Source organism: Aphelocoma coerulescens, chromosome 26 (genome assembly GCF_041296385.1).
Source record: "Aphelocoma coerulescens isolate FSJ_1873_10779 chromosome 26, UR_Acoe_1.0, whole genome shotgun sequence".
Taxonomy (NCBI): domain Eukaryota; kingdom Metazoa; phylum Chordata; class Aves; order Passeriformes; family Corvidae; genus Aphelocoma; species Aphelocoma coerulescens.
Window position 1 is genome coordinate 5962960 of NC_091039.1, and position 16451 is coordinate 5979410.

Sequence of the window (16451 nt, forward strand, 5' to 3'; positions counted from 1 at the left end):
CTGCTTCCCGGTGCTCCCTGCTCTGCACCATGCAGGAATATCCCAGAAAATGCTTTTTCCAGGATGTCATGGAAGGGAATAAACTTCCAGCGGGAAGTGGGGCATCCCCTGTCCCCAGTGCTGGGAGCAGGTGTTGGATCGGAGGGAAACGACACCGGCTCAAAAACAACCTCATTCCTCTCACCCCCTGACTGGGGCAGCTCCATCCCACAGAATTCTTGGAAAGGCAGGAGAAATTTAAGGAAATTGGAGGGAATTTGACAGGAATAAGGATGGGAAGTTAAATTAAAAGAAAAAACCAAATAGCTCGAGGTAAAACAAAGAGGAGCTGGGAGCTGTTAGCTGTGGCTCAGGGGGCTCCAAATCCCAGCTGGATCATTCCAGAATTCCACTGGAAGCACCTGCTGGAAATCCAGCTCGGGTTCTCCAGCCCTGTCCTGATTTTCCAGGCTCCAAAGTGGCCGAAAATATTCAGTTATAAACTGTGTCTGTTGAAAATAAATGATAAATATCACCTAAAATAGTTACGGGATCCATGGAGTGTCCCGAGCTGGAAGGGAAGGATCATCAAAATCCAGCTGTGGATGACCCCAAGAATCCCAGCCTGAATTCCTGAATTCCTAATCCTAATAAAGAGCCAAAGCCAGGGAATTGCATCAAACTCCGTTCATTTCTCTGCTGCTCTTTTCCTGCAAACGTGGCCCAAGCAGCAGAGCCCGAGGCTGAGCAGGATCCCCATGATTGCTCCGCTCCCGATTCCCAGCAGCACTTCATAAATCCACTGCTTCTCCCACACTTCCCAGTGCTGCTGCTCCCGCTCTCTGGGGCCGGTGGCATTTCCCGGTTCCTCCCCGTTGGCCACCAGCTGCTGCTCCCAGGTCAGGGATTTCTGGAAGTCGAGATCCACCAGATCCTGAGGGATCACCCTGAGGCCGAAGTAGATCCTCTTGACGAGCTGGAAGGAGCTCAGCACCTGCACGTCGCAGCGATAGGTCCCGGAATGCGATTCCAGAGCCGGGGAAAAGCTCAGGGAAGGGCTGGGATTGCGGAAGGGATGGAACAGGAGGTCGTTGGTGGTGATGAGCCCGCGGGCGAACCTCCAGGTGTAGCCAAAATCCTGTCCCTCGAGGCCGGCGGCGTCCGGGGAGAGGCAGCTGAGCTGGAGGGGTTTTCCCTCGGGAACGCTGAGGTGCCGGAGGCCGCAGATCCAATCGCTGAGGCAGCGGGAACGCACCAGGGAGCAATTGCGGCGCTCCCCGGCCGGGCTGACCTCGCACAGCCGCTCCTCCTTGACGCCCAGCCCGCAGGTGACGCTGCAGGGCGTGGAGTTCACCACGAGCCGGGCCTTCAGCCCCAGCAGGACCGGCTCCGATCCCGAGGGAAGCGCCGCCGGAAGGCAGAGCAGGGCGCACAGCAGGATGGCCACGACGGGGCCGTGCTCCATCTCCGGGGGTTCTTCCAGAGTTCAGCACTCAAATGGGCCCGGAATTGTTCCATGAACCTGCCGGGTTCTGAGGAATATCTCGGACATCCCACCTGATCTAATCCTTCTGCCAGGGAAAGGCCTCCCGGATGTGGAGCTGGAGGCACAACTAAAAAAAGACACGGCAGCGCATTACTGGATCCAGCAGGGCGGGAATCCCAGGAATTCCATCAGGAATGTTCTTTGAACGGGACAGCGGGATGTTCCGATCCATCGGATCCGATCCAGCTCCGCCCAAATCCCATCAGTTTTGGGTGTATTTGGCAATTTAAGAGATGAAGTTCTCCCCTCTCTGTAAGAACTCTCACGTTATTTTGGGTGGATTTCCGCTGGAAAAGCAGCAGCTCCAGCTGAATTTTCCCACCAAACTCCAAACTGACAGCAGGAATCGCTGCTGGAATCTCCCAAATAACGCTGTGGAGCGTAAGGAAATCCCCAAATCCCAGCTCCTTATGGAGGCCCTGCCCAGTCCTGACTGCTACAAACACATCCCAGAGTCTGAAGTGCTCCCCAGATCCAACCCCAACATTCCAACCTCTACTCTGGGTGATCCATGGGAATCCAGGCCGGTCCGAGCTGGTTTGGCTCTGATCACTCTGTGTCCACACCAGGCCCTGGAGCCGTTCCCATGGGAGCAGCTCTGATGTCACAGCCAACAACAGCCCCCAACATTCCAAGGAAGAACCCTCAGGGAAGGCCGAGCAAATCCTGGGAGCTGCGGGCTCCGAAAGCTCCGGGTGAGGCTCTGGATGCCATTCCCAGCCTTGGAAGGAGCCACGGGAGCTGGGAGAGCTCGCACAGCCCCCATTCCCGAGGGATCCGACCCCAAACCTCCACTGCTGGATCCGCAGGAACCATTCCCACGCTGCCATCCCAGGAAAACGCTCAGAGAGGAGATTCCAGAGGGATCCGTGCGGTGCTCAAGCATCCCCAAGAACAATGCTCAAGTGTTCTTCCCTGGAAAATCCAGGTTTTCTCACGGAGGAACCCCCCCCAGTTCTACGGAGCTATGGAACCACGTTCTCCAGAGTTTTTGGCCACAGTTTCATGGAAAAGGCATCCCATAATCAAGAGTCTCCTGATCAGCAGCTCTGGATTCCCACAGGGATTTGGTTTTCCAAGTTTTTCCCCACATAACGAACATCCGGATCTATTCCCAAAGCTCCAGGGGGGGATTTTCCAGCCCCAATCCCCCTTGGAGCTCCGTGTTCAGTCCCCTTTCCCAGCCTGGCTCCGAGAGCACTCAGGGATCTGGGAATTCCAGACTGCTCTGGGTGGGAAGGGACCTTCAATCCCATCCCATCCCATCCCATCCCATCCCATCCCATCCCATCCCATCCCATCCCATCCCATCCCATCCCATCCCATCCCATCCCACCCCTGCCGTGGGCAGGGACAGCCTGGCCCTGGGCACTGCCAGGGATGGAGCAGCCATGGATTCTCTGGGAATTCCATCCCCTGAGTAAAGCTCTGAGCACTCAGGCTTTGCTTTTACTCCAGATTTACTCCTTCTCTTCAATAAAACCAACCCAATTCCCACTGGAAAGCCCAAACATGAGGTGCTTGGACGATTCCCAAATTCCAGCAGGATGTAAACCCCAACATTTCCATGGAAAAGCCAAGATTTCCCCCTGGATTTTAGGAAATGGGAGGTACCTCTTTATTTACAAACACAAAACCACCACCACTGCTGGGCACTGCGGGAGCTGAGCTGGGACTGTACAAAACTATGGGAAAGGAAACAAGGATGGGAAAATTGGGAAAGAAATGAAGTGAGAATAAAGCAGGAAATAAAGTAAAATAGAATAAAAGTGGGAATAAAGCAAGAAAGAAAATAAAATAGAATAAAAGTGGGAATAAAGCAGGAAATAAAAAAATAAAAGTGGGAATAAATCAGAAATTAAAAAAAAATCAAATCAAAATAAAATAAAATGAAAAGAAAAAAGAAAAGAAACGAAAAGAAACGAAACGAAACGAAACGAAAAGAAAAGAAAAGAAAAGAAAAGAAAAAAGAAAGTGGGAATAAATCAGGAAATAAAAAAATAAAATAAAAGTGGGAATAAATCATGAAATAAAATAAAATAAAATAAAAATAAAATAAAGTAAAATAAAGTAAAATAAAATAAAATAAAATAAAATAAAATAAAATAAAATAAAATAAAATAAAATAAAATAAAATAAAATAAAAGTGGGAATAAATCAGGAAGGAAAACAATGGTGGGAATAAACTGGGGAATAAAATAAAGAGGGGAATAAACCAAGAAATAAAATAAAAATGGGGAAAAATCAGGAAATGAAATAAAGATGGGAATAACCAGGAAAGAAAATAAAAATGGGAATAAAGCAGGAAAGAAAATAAAAATGGGAATAACCAGGAAAGAAAATAAGGATAGGAATAAAGCAGGAAAGAAAGTAAGGATGGGAATAAACCAGGGAATGAAATAAAAATGGGAATAAATCAGGAAATTAAATAAAGATGGGAATAAAGCAGGAAATGAAATAAGGATGGGGGGAAAAAAATCAGGAAATAAAATAAAGATGGGAATAACCAGGAAAGAAAATAAAAATGGGAACAAAGCAGGAAAGAAAATAAAAATGGGAAAAAAGCAGGAAAGAAAATAAAGACGGGAATAAAGCAGGAAATGAAATAAAGATGGAAATAACCAGGAAATAAAATAAAAATGGGAAAGAAATCAGGAAATAAAATAAAGATGGGAATAACCAGGAAAGAAAATAAGGATGGGAACAAAGCAGGAAATGAAAGAAGAGCTGGAAGGGAACGAATGCAGGGAATTTACACTGTACAGAGGGGCTGGAAGAGAGGGGAAATGGAGTTTGGGGTGAGTTCAATGCTTTACCCCAACCTGCAGAAGCGTGGCCTGTGCATTTTTAAGCCTGAGGGGGTCAGGAACAGCAGCCAGGGTGGTTCTGATGGGACAGAGTCACCCCAGAAGCAGAAAAAAAACCCCCAAAAAATCAAATTTTACACTTGTGGTCATAAATGTCATGGAACGAACCCAATGTCCCCAAAGTTGGAAAGGAAAATGTCGAGTTTTGAACAATTTCAAAAGCTCTGATTTCCAAATGTTTTCTCTCATTTTTCTATCTCGGGCAGCTCCTGCAGAGTTGTGGCTGCAAATTCAGCACTTGATGACTCCCTTCCTGCTTTTAATGCCTGCAGGATAGGCAGGAAATTGAAACACCTCGTGATGATCCCAAAAATTCCACCTGGGGGAATACCGAGAGCAACGAAAACTCCAAAGTCTGGGGGAGAAAAAGGGATTTAGGAATGAAATTTCCTTTTATCGGGATGCTGGTGTGGGATAACAGGTGCCAGGCTGTGGGTACTGGGCAGGGGAAGTGCCATTCCCATTCCTACAGGGAAATCCTGAAGGAATAAAAGGTTGGGAATGAGCTGTCAGCTTCCATTTTTAACCCAGAAGTGGGAAAAACCAGAAACCCTTTGGAAAAGTTCTGTTTCAGTTCAGAGAAAATTGGTTTTAATTTATCTCCCAGTGAAGGAGGAGCCCAGATATTCCTGAAGGAGCATCTCCCAGGGAAGAGCTGGAACAAAACCACTGGGAGGACAGGAGGGAGCTCCAGCAGAGCTTTGGGAATCACAGGCTGGGGAAAAAAAAAAAACCATTGGAAAATGAGTTTTTGATCGAAACTTGCTCCTTCTCCCACCAGCAGAGCAGGAAAATAAACACCAAATCCAAGGTGGATTCCAGAGGGGGCCTCAGCTCCTCATATCCCACTGGAAATTCCTCAAAATCTGGCCTGGGATCAGCAGCTCTGCCCTGATCCTGTCACCCAGCAGGGAGCTCGGAGCTTCCCGGGAAAAGCTGAGCAGGAACGGGAGCAGCGGCAGCTCAGCGAGATGGGAATTGCCAGGTGGAAAAGGGGAGTTTGCAGGATACAGTCAGGATAAAAACCACACACTTTGGGATGTTCTTCCATCCAGGAATGATGAGAGGTTTGAGGAGATAAAGGTGGAGAGGCTCTGGAGCGGCAGGGAAGGGGCCCAGGTCGCTTTGGGACAGGGATTTGTCCCCACAAATCCCACTGGAGCTCAGTCCAAGCCTTCTCCTTGCCAAGGGCCACTGATCCATGGAGAGGCAGCCGCAGGGCCGGAGGCTGCTCCCTCTTGCAGAGTCATTCCTGCCCCAAGTCACTCCCTGAATCCATGGGATCAGTCTGTGCTGGGCCAGTCCTCCCGGACCGAGCGCTCCAGCGTTGCCACACTGGGGTGCCAAGAGAGGAAAGAGGACAGGGAAGAGAGGAGAGGAGTCTTCATAGCAACTCTGAGATTGCACCACCTGCTAAAGAGACCAGAGATGGGAAAAATGAGTGACCAGCCCCATCCAGAGGCTCCCAGAAACCAAAGAGCCCCAAATGGGGCAGGAAAAAAAAAAAAAAAAACAGGGAAAAGCAAGATTTTGTGGCTAAAGAACGAAATTTCAGCACCAAGAGACTGCTCATGGACAGCTCTGGGATTTATTTGGGATTCTGGGAACATGGCACGGCTCAGAAATTCTTTATTCCCAAACTTACCCGGTGCCAAATGATTCCTAATTCCCAAAATCTCAGAGCAAAAAAAAAAGGAAATCAAATTTCACCTAAATTTGGGTGAAAGCAGAGCAGAGGATTTTATTTGAGACTATAAAATGATGGAAATGCTCGGGTTGTTTAGGCTCAAAGCTGAGTTTAACACCAAAATCTGGGCTTAATGTTTGCTGCCAGCTCACAGCATTGCTCCCAGGCCCAGCCATGCAGCTCCTGCACCAACATCCCCAAGGTTTTCCAGGGAAAATCCCTCCTTGTGCAGCTGTTTCAGCCCCAAAACTTGTGGCAGAATTCCCACTCCGTGCAGCAGGGATGGGAAAGGGAGCCTGGATCCAGGCACGGGAATTTGGAATGTGCTGGAACCCCAAGGAAAAGCTGGGGGCCCAAAATGGGAATTTTAGGTACAAGGGGTGAAGAGAGCAAAGGACAGAGAGAATTCCATGGGTTTCTGTGGGATTGGGAAGAGCCAAGGGATGGGTTCTTTCCCTGCACATGGTGGCTCCTACAGAGATTCCAGCACTGGGATCCACTGGGAATCTGCTGGATCCTCTCAGGTCAGGGCTGCAGGAGGTCAGGAATCCATCCCAATATGGATTCTCATGGAATGCCACGGTTTGGGTGGGAAGGGACCTTAAAGCTCATCCCATTCCATGGGCAGGGACACCTCCCACGATCCCAGGGTGCTCCAAGCCCAATCCTTGGACACTTCCAGGGATCCAGGGGCAGCCACAGCTCCTCTGGGAACTCCTCACCATCCCAGGCAGGGATTTTTCCCTATTTCCCTTCATCCCAAACCTGCATGGAAAACACCTCAAAGCCAGCACAGGCAGCAAAGACTCAAAGCAGATTTTAGGGAGCTCTGCCACCTCCAGCTGATGGGAAAATTGAGTGGAATTTGGGTTTTTGAGGAAAACAAATTCCCAGCTTGCTGTGCTGGCTCGGGAATCCTATCCCAGCCCTAATAATCCCTGATGTTTCCTGTTGCTGGGTTGGAACAGCACCAACAGCAAATCCACCCCAAAATCCTCCCAAACGGGGCTGGGCAAGGAGGGGCAAAACCAGAAAATCCAGGAAAGGAGCTTGGCTGCTCTGCTGCTGCTTTTGGAACATTCCAGAGGGACTGGGAATGGGATTTCCCAGCGAGGAAGTGACGCCAAGCTCCATAGAAAACAAGGAATTAGGGACAGCAGTTGATGACAAAGTTACAGTCAGCACCCCCTGACAGGGCTGAGCGAGACTTAATGTTATTAAATGTTAATTAAATGTTAATTAAATGTTAATTAAATGTTAATTAAATATTAAAGCACTTCTCTAAAAGCACACCCGGCTCATCCAGCCCCTCAAACACAGAAAATCCGAGCATCCAGCATTGTTTGGAAGCCAAGGATTGAAATTCTCCTTGGAAATAGACACATTCAGGTTCCCAGCCATGATCCTGCCTCATTTCTGTTGTTAATTACATTGTTGTGTTAATTAGCAGTGATAAAAGCCACAATTAACAGGGCTGCTGATGCAATGAATGATCTCCAAACCAGCCCTGTCCATCCAGCAGCGACACCCGAGGATCCAGGTGATCCCTGCCATCCTTGAAAACACCCGAAAGTCTTGGAAAATCCCCCCCAAAAAATCCCCCACGAGGACAAATCCCACCCCAGCACCTCCCAAATCCCACCCAAGGATGCTCCTTGGCTCTTCCATTCCTGGATTTTTCCAGGTGGAAAGGTGCCCAGAGAACATCCCCCAGGTTTTTCCATAAAAGAATCCCAAATCCCTGCAAAATAACAACGATCAGGACAAGCGACACCGAGGAGCTGAGCAGGAGGGACGAGGAGCAGGGTGGGCAGCAGTGAGGGGAGGGAAAGAGGGAATAAATCACTCCTGGAAAGCCTAAAATCCACGGCAGCAGCTGCTGAGCTCAAGGAAATGCAAAATTGGATCCATCAAATCCATCTTTGGATCTTTGGATCTTTTGGTTGCATCCCAACCCCGAGTTCTGGATTAGAATCTTAAATGAAAACCAAAAAAAAAATCAGCACTGCAGTCAAACTGTGCTCTCTGTGCTGGGCTGGGAGGAGCTTTTCCCCAAAAAAAAGGAGGAAATTGGACAATGGGAAATGTTTGAGGCTCAGGCTGGGAGCCAATGGAGGTGACTGCAACTGTCCTGCTCTGGCACACAGCAAAATCCGGCAAAAAAAGGGGGAAAACCCAAATTTCTCCTGGTTTGCAGCAGCTGTGAAGGAGGAAAATCCCAGATTTATCCTGGTTTGTGGCCACTGGAATTTCAACGAGGCTGCAGCACAGCTGGGAATGGGAAATCCAGCTGCTGGGTTTTATCCCAGAGTTTGTTTCCCAACAAATCAAGATTGCTGCTCCTTTTCTCCTGCATCCTGTGTCCCTCTGCCTGCTAAGGATGGCCCAAAATAACAGCAGAACCCTTCAATATTCCCATTTCCTCCCCCAAAATCAACCCCAATCCGGCTATTTTAGGATTTCTGCAGGAGCTGAGGGAAGGACTTGACAGGATTCCCCAGGTTTTGTTTAGGAACAACTCTCAGCACCCACAAAACCCCTCCCCGTGAACGGATTTCACTCCGATTTCCAACGTTAAAAACGCTGAAATTTTCCTCAAAAACCCCATTTTGCCTCTCCTTGCCAGCAGCTGAGCAGGGAGGGAGAATTTTTGGGAAGCTACAGAGGCCTCTAAGGAGTCAGGTGAGCACGAAGCAAAGGCCACCAAGCAGGGACAGTGACAGTGGTTCCTTACCTGGCAAGGGCTGGCCCAGCTCCGCCTGCACTTTGCCCTTGGCTGCTCCTTCCAGAGGTAAAGAACCTCTGTCCCCTTTGTAGAGTTTCGGCTTAAATGGAGAATCTTTGTCTTTACCTTTTGATCCTTTAGGCCTGCCTGCTTGCTTCTTCTTGGATTTACCATCTCCCTTCACCCCCAGCAGCGGATGGACTTCTGTGAGCAGGGGGAAAAATGGGAATTCGGGGGTGAGTTTAGACCTAAAATGGGTGGGTGGTGAAATTCTGGGTGGGTTATTCCCTAAAATGTGTGAATAGTGATGAAATTCTGGGTGAGTTAGCAGGGGAAAATGGGAATTCTGGGTGGGTTATTCCCTAAAATGTGGGAATAGTGATGAAATTCTGGGTGAGTTAGCAGAGGAAAATGGGAATTCTGGGTGGGTTATTCCCTAAAATGTGTGAATAATCATGAAATTCTGGGTGAGTTAGCAGAGGAAAATGGGAATTCTGGGTGGGTTATTCCCTAAAATGTGTGAATAATGATGGAATTCTGGGTGAGTTAGCAGGGGAAAATGGGAATTCTGGGTGGGTTATTCCCTAAAATGTGTGAATAGTGATGAAATTCTGGGTGAGTTAGCAGGGGAAAATGGGAATTCTGGGCGAGTTATTCCCTAAAATGTGTGAATAATCATGAAATTCTGGGTGAGTTAGCAGAGGAAAATGGGAATTCTGGGTGGGTTATTCCCTAAAATGTGTGAATAATCATGAAATTCTGGGTGAGTTAGCAGGGGAAAATGGGAATTCTGGGCGAGTTATTCCCTAAAATGTGTGAATAATCATGAAATTCTGGGTGAGTTAGCAGGGGAAAATGGGAATTCTGGGTGGGTTATTCCCTAAAATGTGGGAATAGTGATGAAATTCTGGGTGAGTTAGCAGGGGAAAATGGGAATTCTGGGTGGGTTATTCCCTAAAATGTGTGAATAGTGATGAAATTCTGGGTGAGTTAGCAGGGGAAAATGGGAATTCTGGGTGAGTTATCCCGCAAAATGTGGGAATAATAATAAAATGTTGGGTGAGTTATCCTGCAAAATGTGTGAATAGTGAAATCCTGGGTGGTTCTTTCCTTAAAATAATGGAATTCTGGGTGAGTTACCCTGCAAAATGTGTGAATAATAAAATTCTGGTTGAGTTAGCAGGGAAAAATGGGAATTGTGGGTGAGTTACCCTGCAAAATGTGTGAATAATACTGAAATTCTGGTTCCTAAAGGGATCCCAGAGAGGGGTTTGGGATAAGGGATGGATGGCAGGATAAAGGGAATGGGTTCCCACCACCAGATTGGGATTTTGGGAAGGAATTCTTCCCTGGGAGAGCCTGAGATTCCCAGAGAAGCTGTGGCTGCCCCATCCCTGGAAGTCCCCAAGGCTGGACAGGGTTTGGAACAAACTGGGATCAGGAAAGGTGCCCTGCCCACGGCAGGGGTGGGAATGGGATGGTCCTTAAGCTCTTCCAACCCCAAACCATTCCACGATTCTATAAAAAATCCCAATTTTTCAAGATTCCTTCCTGAAATTCCCACAGAAGCTGTGGCTGTGTCCCAGGCCAGGCTGGAGCACCCCAGAATCGTGGAAGATGTGGGACTGGAAGATCCTTAAGGCCTTCCCACCCCAAACCATTCCACAACCCTATAAAAAAATTTAAAAATCTCAGGATTCCTCCCTCATTCCCAGCTTTTAAACCACCCCCAAACCCACAGCTCTCAAGCTGCTGCGAGAACAACTCCCAAGCAAGGAAGGGAATTTTGGATCCCTCCCTGAGGCGCAGGATGGAGCCGAATCCCGGCCCAGCTCCCACCCACCGTCGTTAGGGACTCCCTGGAGCTCGATGTTGGTGGTTTTGGGTTTTTTCTTGGGGGCCTGGGGCCCGTCAGAGGAGCTCTGGCGCTTCTTCTCGGAGCCCAGCCCCTCGTCCGTCAGGGAGCTCTGCACCGCGTCCGGAGGGGGCCCGTAGGGATTCTCCTCGGGATCCTCCACCTCCGGAGCGATGGGAAGGTACAGCAGGGCCTTGGAGTCCTCCAGCTCCTCGTCGCTGAGGGGGAGAAATGTCAGGGGGGGGTTTAAAACCAGCATTTTATGTTTATGGGGTTCCGTAGAGGGGGTTTGTGAAGGGAACGTTGGGGTTTGTGAAGGGAACGTTGGGGTTTGTGAAGGGAATGTTGGGGTTTGTGAAGGGAATGTTGGGTTTTATTAAGGGAAATCTGGGGTTTTATAAATGGAATTTGGGGTTTTATGAAGGGAATTTCGGGTTTTATGAAGGGAATGTTGGGTTTTATGAAGGGAATGTTGGGTTTTATGAAGGGAATTTTGTGGTTTTTAAAGAAAATTTTGGGTTTTATGAAGGGAATTTGGGGTTTTATAAAGGGAATGTTGGGTTTTATGAAGGAAATGTTGGGGTTTATGAAGGGAATGTTGGGTTTTATGAAGGGAATGTTGGGTTTTACGAAGGGAATTTTGGGTTTTATGAAGGGAATTTGGGGTTTTACGAAGGGAATGTTGGGTTTTATGAAGGGAATGTTGGGTTTTACGAAGGGAATGTTGGGTTTTATGAAGGGAATGTTGGGTTTTATAAAGAAAATATTGGGTTTTATGAAGGGAATTTTGGGTTTTATGAAAGGAATTTTGCGTTTTATGAAGGGAATGTTGGGTTTTATGAAGGGAATTTTGTTTTATGAAGGGAAAGTTGGGTTTTATGAAGGGAAAGTTGGGTTTTATGAAGGGAATTTTGGGTTTTATGAAGGGAAAGTTGGGTTTTATGAAGGGAATTTTCTGTTTTATGAAGGGAATTTTGGGTTTTATGAAGGGAATTTTGTGTTTTATGAAGGGAATTTTGTGTTTCACGAAGGGAACGTTGGGCTTCATAAAGCGAATGTCGTGTTTTATAAAGGTTAATTAATTTGTATTCATGAGGATTTGGGGATGAATGTTTTAATTAAAAGGTTCTGGCACCTGCTGCAGAAGGCGGCGATGGGATCCACGCTGGTCACGTCCACCTCCTCATCCTCCGCGGCGTCAGCACCTGGAAATCCGGGAAAAATGGGAATTAAAGGCGGGAAAGAGAAGGGAAAAGGCTTGGGAAGAGCGGGGCTGGCTGTGCTTGATCAGGCAGGGGTGGAGCAGGAAAGAGACCTGAAGTGTTTCCTATTCAATTAAAGCAAAAAAATAACCTGAAATGTTTCCTATTAAAGCAGGAAAAACCCCACGAAAATGTTTGTTATTAAATTAAAAGAGAAAACAAACTCCAAGTATTCCTTATCACGTTAAAGCAAAAAGAAAACCCCTAAAATATTTCCTGTTAGAGCACAAAACAAATCTAAAATAATTCCCATTCAAGCCCAAAAATACCCTAAAATATTTCCTATTAAAGCATAAGAAAAATCTAAAATAATTTATATTAAAGGACAAAACAAATTTCAAATATTTCCTATTAAAGCACAAAACAAGTCTAAAATATTTCCTTTTAAAGCACAAAAGAATCCCTAAAGTATTTCCTATTAAAGCACAAAACAAATTTAAAGTATTTCCTATTAAAGCAAAATACAAACCTGAAATAATTCTTATTAAAGCAGAAAAAAACCCCCTAAAATATTTCCTATTAAAGCACAAAACAAACCTAAAGTAATTCATATTAAAATATAAACCAAACTTAAAATATTTCCTATTAAAGCAAAATACAAACCTAAAATATTTCCTATTAAAGAAGAAATCTAAAATATTTTTTATTGGAGCACAAAACAAACCTAAAATAATTCCTGTTAAAACACAAAAAAACCCCTAAAATATTTCCTATTAAAGCAAAAAACAAACCTAAAACATTTCCTGTTAAACCACAAAACAAATCTAAAGTAATTCTTATTAAAGCAAAAAACAAACCTCAAATAATTCCTGTTAAAACACCAAAAAAAAACCCTAAAATATTTCCTATTAAACCAAACTTAAAATAATTCATATTAAAGTACAAAAAACCCCTAAAATATTTCCCATTAAAGCAGAAAACAAACCTAAAACATTTCCTGTTAAACCACAAAACTAATCTAAAATAATTTTATTAAAGCCCAAAACAAACCTCAAATAATTCCTGTTAGAACACAAAAAACCCCCCTAAAATATTTCCTATCAAAGCACAAAAACCCCTAAAATATTTCCTATTAAAGCAAAATACAAACTTAAAATAATTCATATTAAAGCACAAAAACCCCCCTAAAATATTTCCCATTAAAGCAGAAAACAAACCTAAAACATTTCCTGTTAAACCACAAAACTAATCTAAAATAATTTTATTAAAGCACAAAACAAACCTCAAATAATTCCTGTTAAAACACAAAAAAAACCCCTAAAATATTTCCTATCAAAGCACAAAACCCCCTAAAATATTTCCTATTCTACCACAAAACAAACCTCAAACTATTCCTTTTTCACCCATTTGGTTTTTCCCTCATTTTCCCGTGGTCTAACCCAGAGCTATCCCTAAAAACCACCAGGAATAAAGGCAGGGAAAGGACTTAAAACCTCCAGAATATTTTGGTTTTTTCCACTCATCCAATTCTCCTCCTGCCTAAATTGATGTGGCTGCTTAATTCCCACAAAACCAACGTTACAGTGAATATAAAAACTGCCCAAATCCCTAAATTCCAATGAATTTAATGCTGGGAAGTGCTTGAATAGGAAGCATTAAAGGCTGCTAATGAGCAGAGCTGGGAATAATCCTCATTTCCATGGGTTTTTTTTACATTCCAGGATTTTTTTTTCCCGTGGTTTCTGGGCACCACCAAGCGGCCAGGCCAAGGATCCCAAGGATCCCAAGGATTCCAAGGATTCCAAGGATTCCAGGCAGGCTGGGAATTCCCTGGGAAGGGTTTGGGCTGTACCTGTCTGCTCTGGCTCGCTCTTGTCCTCGTCCTCAATGTCAAATTCTGATTCCCTCTCCTCATATTCCACATTTTCATCCAGCTCCTTGAAATCAGGGGCAAAGGCACTCCAGTTTTCCTAAAAAAAAAGTGGTCAAAAAGTGGTTTTCATTTATACAAACGGCAGCTGTGAGGAGAATTCCTTGGATTCCTTCAATCCAACACAATTAAATATCCTGGAGGGGTTGAAAAGATGGATGTGGCACCTGGGGATAAGGGACAGAGCTGGGAATGGCTGGAATTGATCATCTGGGAGGGTTTTTCCAACCTCAATCATTCTGTGGCTCTGCAATCTCAGGAAAATCCCATAAAAGCACCAAAAATCCAAGACAATCCCATAAAAACACCAAAAATCAGGGAAAATCCCATGAAAGCACCAAAAATCAAGGAAAATGCCATAAAAGCACCAAAAACCCAAAGAAAATCCCATGAAAGCACCAAAAATCAAAGAAAATCCCATAAAAGCACCAAAAATCAAGGAAAATCCCATAAAAGCATCAAAACCCAAAGAAAATCCCATAAAAGCACCAAAGAAAATCAAGGAAAAATCCCATAAAAGCACCAAAAATCCAAGAAAATCCCATAAAAGCACCAAAAACCCAGGAAAATCCCATAAAAGCACCAAAAATCCAAGAAAATCCCATGAAAGCATCAAAAACCAAGGAAAATCCCATAAAAGCACCAAAGAAAAACAAAGAAAATCCCATAAAAGCACCAAAAATCCAGGAAAATCCCATAAAAGCACCAAAAATCCAGCCTCCTTTAGGTCCATGATCCCATAACAAATCAGGATGAATTCCAGTGGAAATCCAGCATCGTTAATATTCCTTAATTATTGCAGTGAACATCACAAAGCCCAGCTTGGAGCTCAGATTTCATCCACCTGGATTCACTCCCAGCTCCTGGAATTCAGGAGCACATCCAGGACGGGACAATTCCCATGGAAAATGTCCCTGGGATGGAGTTGGATTAACCCAAAGCTGAGCTGGAGTTTGAGGAGTCTCCTCACACTCAAAATCACAAGGGAAAAATTCGGCAGGAAAGGCCAAAAAATGTGTGGGATTGGGATTTCATCAAGGATTTCAACACAGAAAAATGGAGTGGTGAGGAATTATGGGATTCCAGACTGGTTTGGGTGGGAAGGGACCTTAAATCCCATCCCATTCCATGGACAGGGACACTTCCCACGATCCCAGGCTGCTCCAACCCAGCCTTGGACACTTCCAGGGATGGGGCAGCCACGGTTTTCTCTGGGAATTCCAGCCCAGCCCCTCTCCACCCTCACAGGGAAGAATTTATTCCCAATATCCCATCTAAAGCAGCACCTGGAATGGTTTGGGTTGGAAGGGATCACCCAATCCCATGGGCAGGGACACTTCTCACCCTCCCAGGCTGCTCCCGGACACTTCCAGGGATCCAGGAGCAGCCAAAATTTCCCTGGACACGCCGTGCCAGGCCTTGATCCCATGGGGATGACCCCAAGGCCTCACTCAGTACTTGGGAATGACCCCAAGGCCTTGCTCAGTGCTTGGGAATGACCCCAAGGCCTCACTCAGCTTTTGGGAATGACCCCAAGGCCTCACTCAGCATTTGGGAATGACCCCAAGGCCCCACTCAGCGCTTGGGAATGACCCCAAGGCCTCACTCAGCTTTTGGGAATGACCCCAAGGCCTCACTCACCCCTTGGGAATGACCCCAAGGCCTCACTCACCCCTCGGGAATGACCCCAAGGCCTCACTCAGCGCTTGGGAATGACCCCAAGGCCTCACTCAGCGCTTGGGAATGACCCCAAGGCCTCACTCAGCATTTGGGAATGACCCCAAGGCCTCACTCACCCCTTGGGAATGACCCCAAGGCCTCACTCAGTGCTTGGGAATGACCCCAAGGCCTCACTCAGCTTTTGGGAATGACCCCAAGGCCTCACTCAGCATTTGGGAATGACCCCAAGGCCTCACTCACCCCTTGGGAATGACCCCAAGGCCTCACTCAGCACTTGGGAATGACCCCAAGGCCTCACTCACCCCTTGGGAATGACCCCAAGGCCTCGCTCAGCTTTTGGGAATGATCCCAAGGCCTCACTCAGCATTTGGGAATGATCCCAAGGCCTCACTCAGCGCTTGGGAATGACCCCAAGGCCTCACTCAGCATTTGGGAATGACCCCAAGGCCTCACTCAGCGCTTGGGAATGACCCCAAGGCCTCACTCAGCATTTGGGAATGACCCCAAGGCCTCACTCACCCCTTGGGAATGACCCCAAGGCCTCACTCAGTGCTTGGGAATGACCCCAAGGCCTCACTCACCCCTTGGGAATGACCCCAAGGCCTCACTCACCCCTTGGGAATGACCCCAAGGCCTCACTCAGCTTTTGGGAATGACCCCAAGGCCTCACTCAGCATTTGGGAATGACCCCAAGGCCTCACTCACCCCTTGGGAATGACCCCAAGGCCTCACTCAGCTTTTGGGAATGACCCCAAGGCCTCACTCAGTACTTGGGAATGACCCCAAGGCCTTGCTCAGTGCTTGGGAATGACCCCAAGGCCTCACTCAGTGCTTGGGAATGACCCCAAGGCCTCACTCAGCTTTTGGGAATGACCCCAAGGCCTCACTCAGCATTTGGGAATGACCCCAAGGCCTCACTCAGCATTTGGGAATGATCCCAAGGCCTCACTCAGCACTTGGGAATGACCCCAAGGCCTCAC

The 16451-nt window shown here is 46.5% G+C and overlaps 2 protein-coding genes across 7 annotated transcripts in view; both read right to left on the bottom strand.

The window, feature by feature from the left end:
* Positions 1–16451, bottom strand: part of RBBP5 (RB binding protein 5, histone lysine methyltransferase complex subunit) — a 39232-nt gene that overhangs the window by 16588 nt on the left and 6193 nt on the right. The window contains exons 10-14 of one of the 6 annotated variants that reach the window (XM_068995667.1): positions 13714–13831; positions 11795–11864; positions 10648–10877; positions 8931–9008; positions 4956–5802 (exon numbers count right to left, since the gene is read on the bottom strand). In XM_068995667.1, the coding sequence (XP_068851768.1) occupies positions 5777–5802; positions 8931–9008; positions 10648–10877; positions 11795–11864; positions 13714–13831 (522 nt within the window). In that variant the 3' untranslated portion in view covers positions 4956–5776. Of the gene's footprint in view, positions 1–4955; positions 9009–10647; positions 10878–11794; positions 11865–13713; positions 13832–16451 lie in introns of those variants that run through there. The other 5 variants (XM_068995665.1, XM_068995666.1, XM_068995664.1 and 2 more) reach the window with 5 other exon arrangements.
* Positions 668–1526, bottom strand: TMEM81 (transmembrane protein 81). The gene has a single exon (XM_068996027.1). The coding sequence runs from the start codon at positions 1442–1444 to the stop codon at positions 668–670; it is 777 nt and encodes a 258-aa protein (XP_068852128.1). The 5' UTR covers positions 1445–1526.

Coding starts and splice junctions, on each gene's coding strand:
- TMEM81 (XM_068996027.1), bottom strand. CDS start 1,444: ATGGAGCACGGCCCCGTCGTGGCCATCCTGCTGTGCGCCCTGCTCTGC.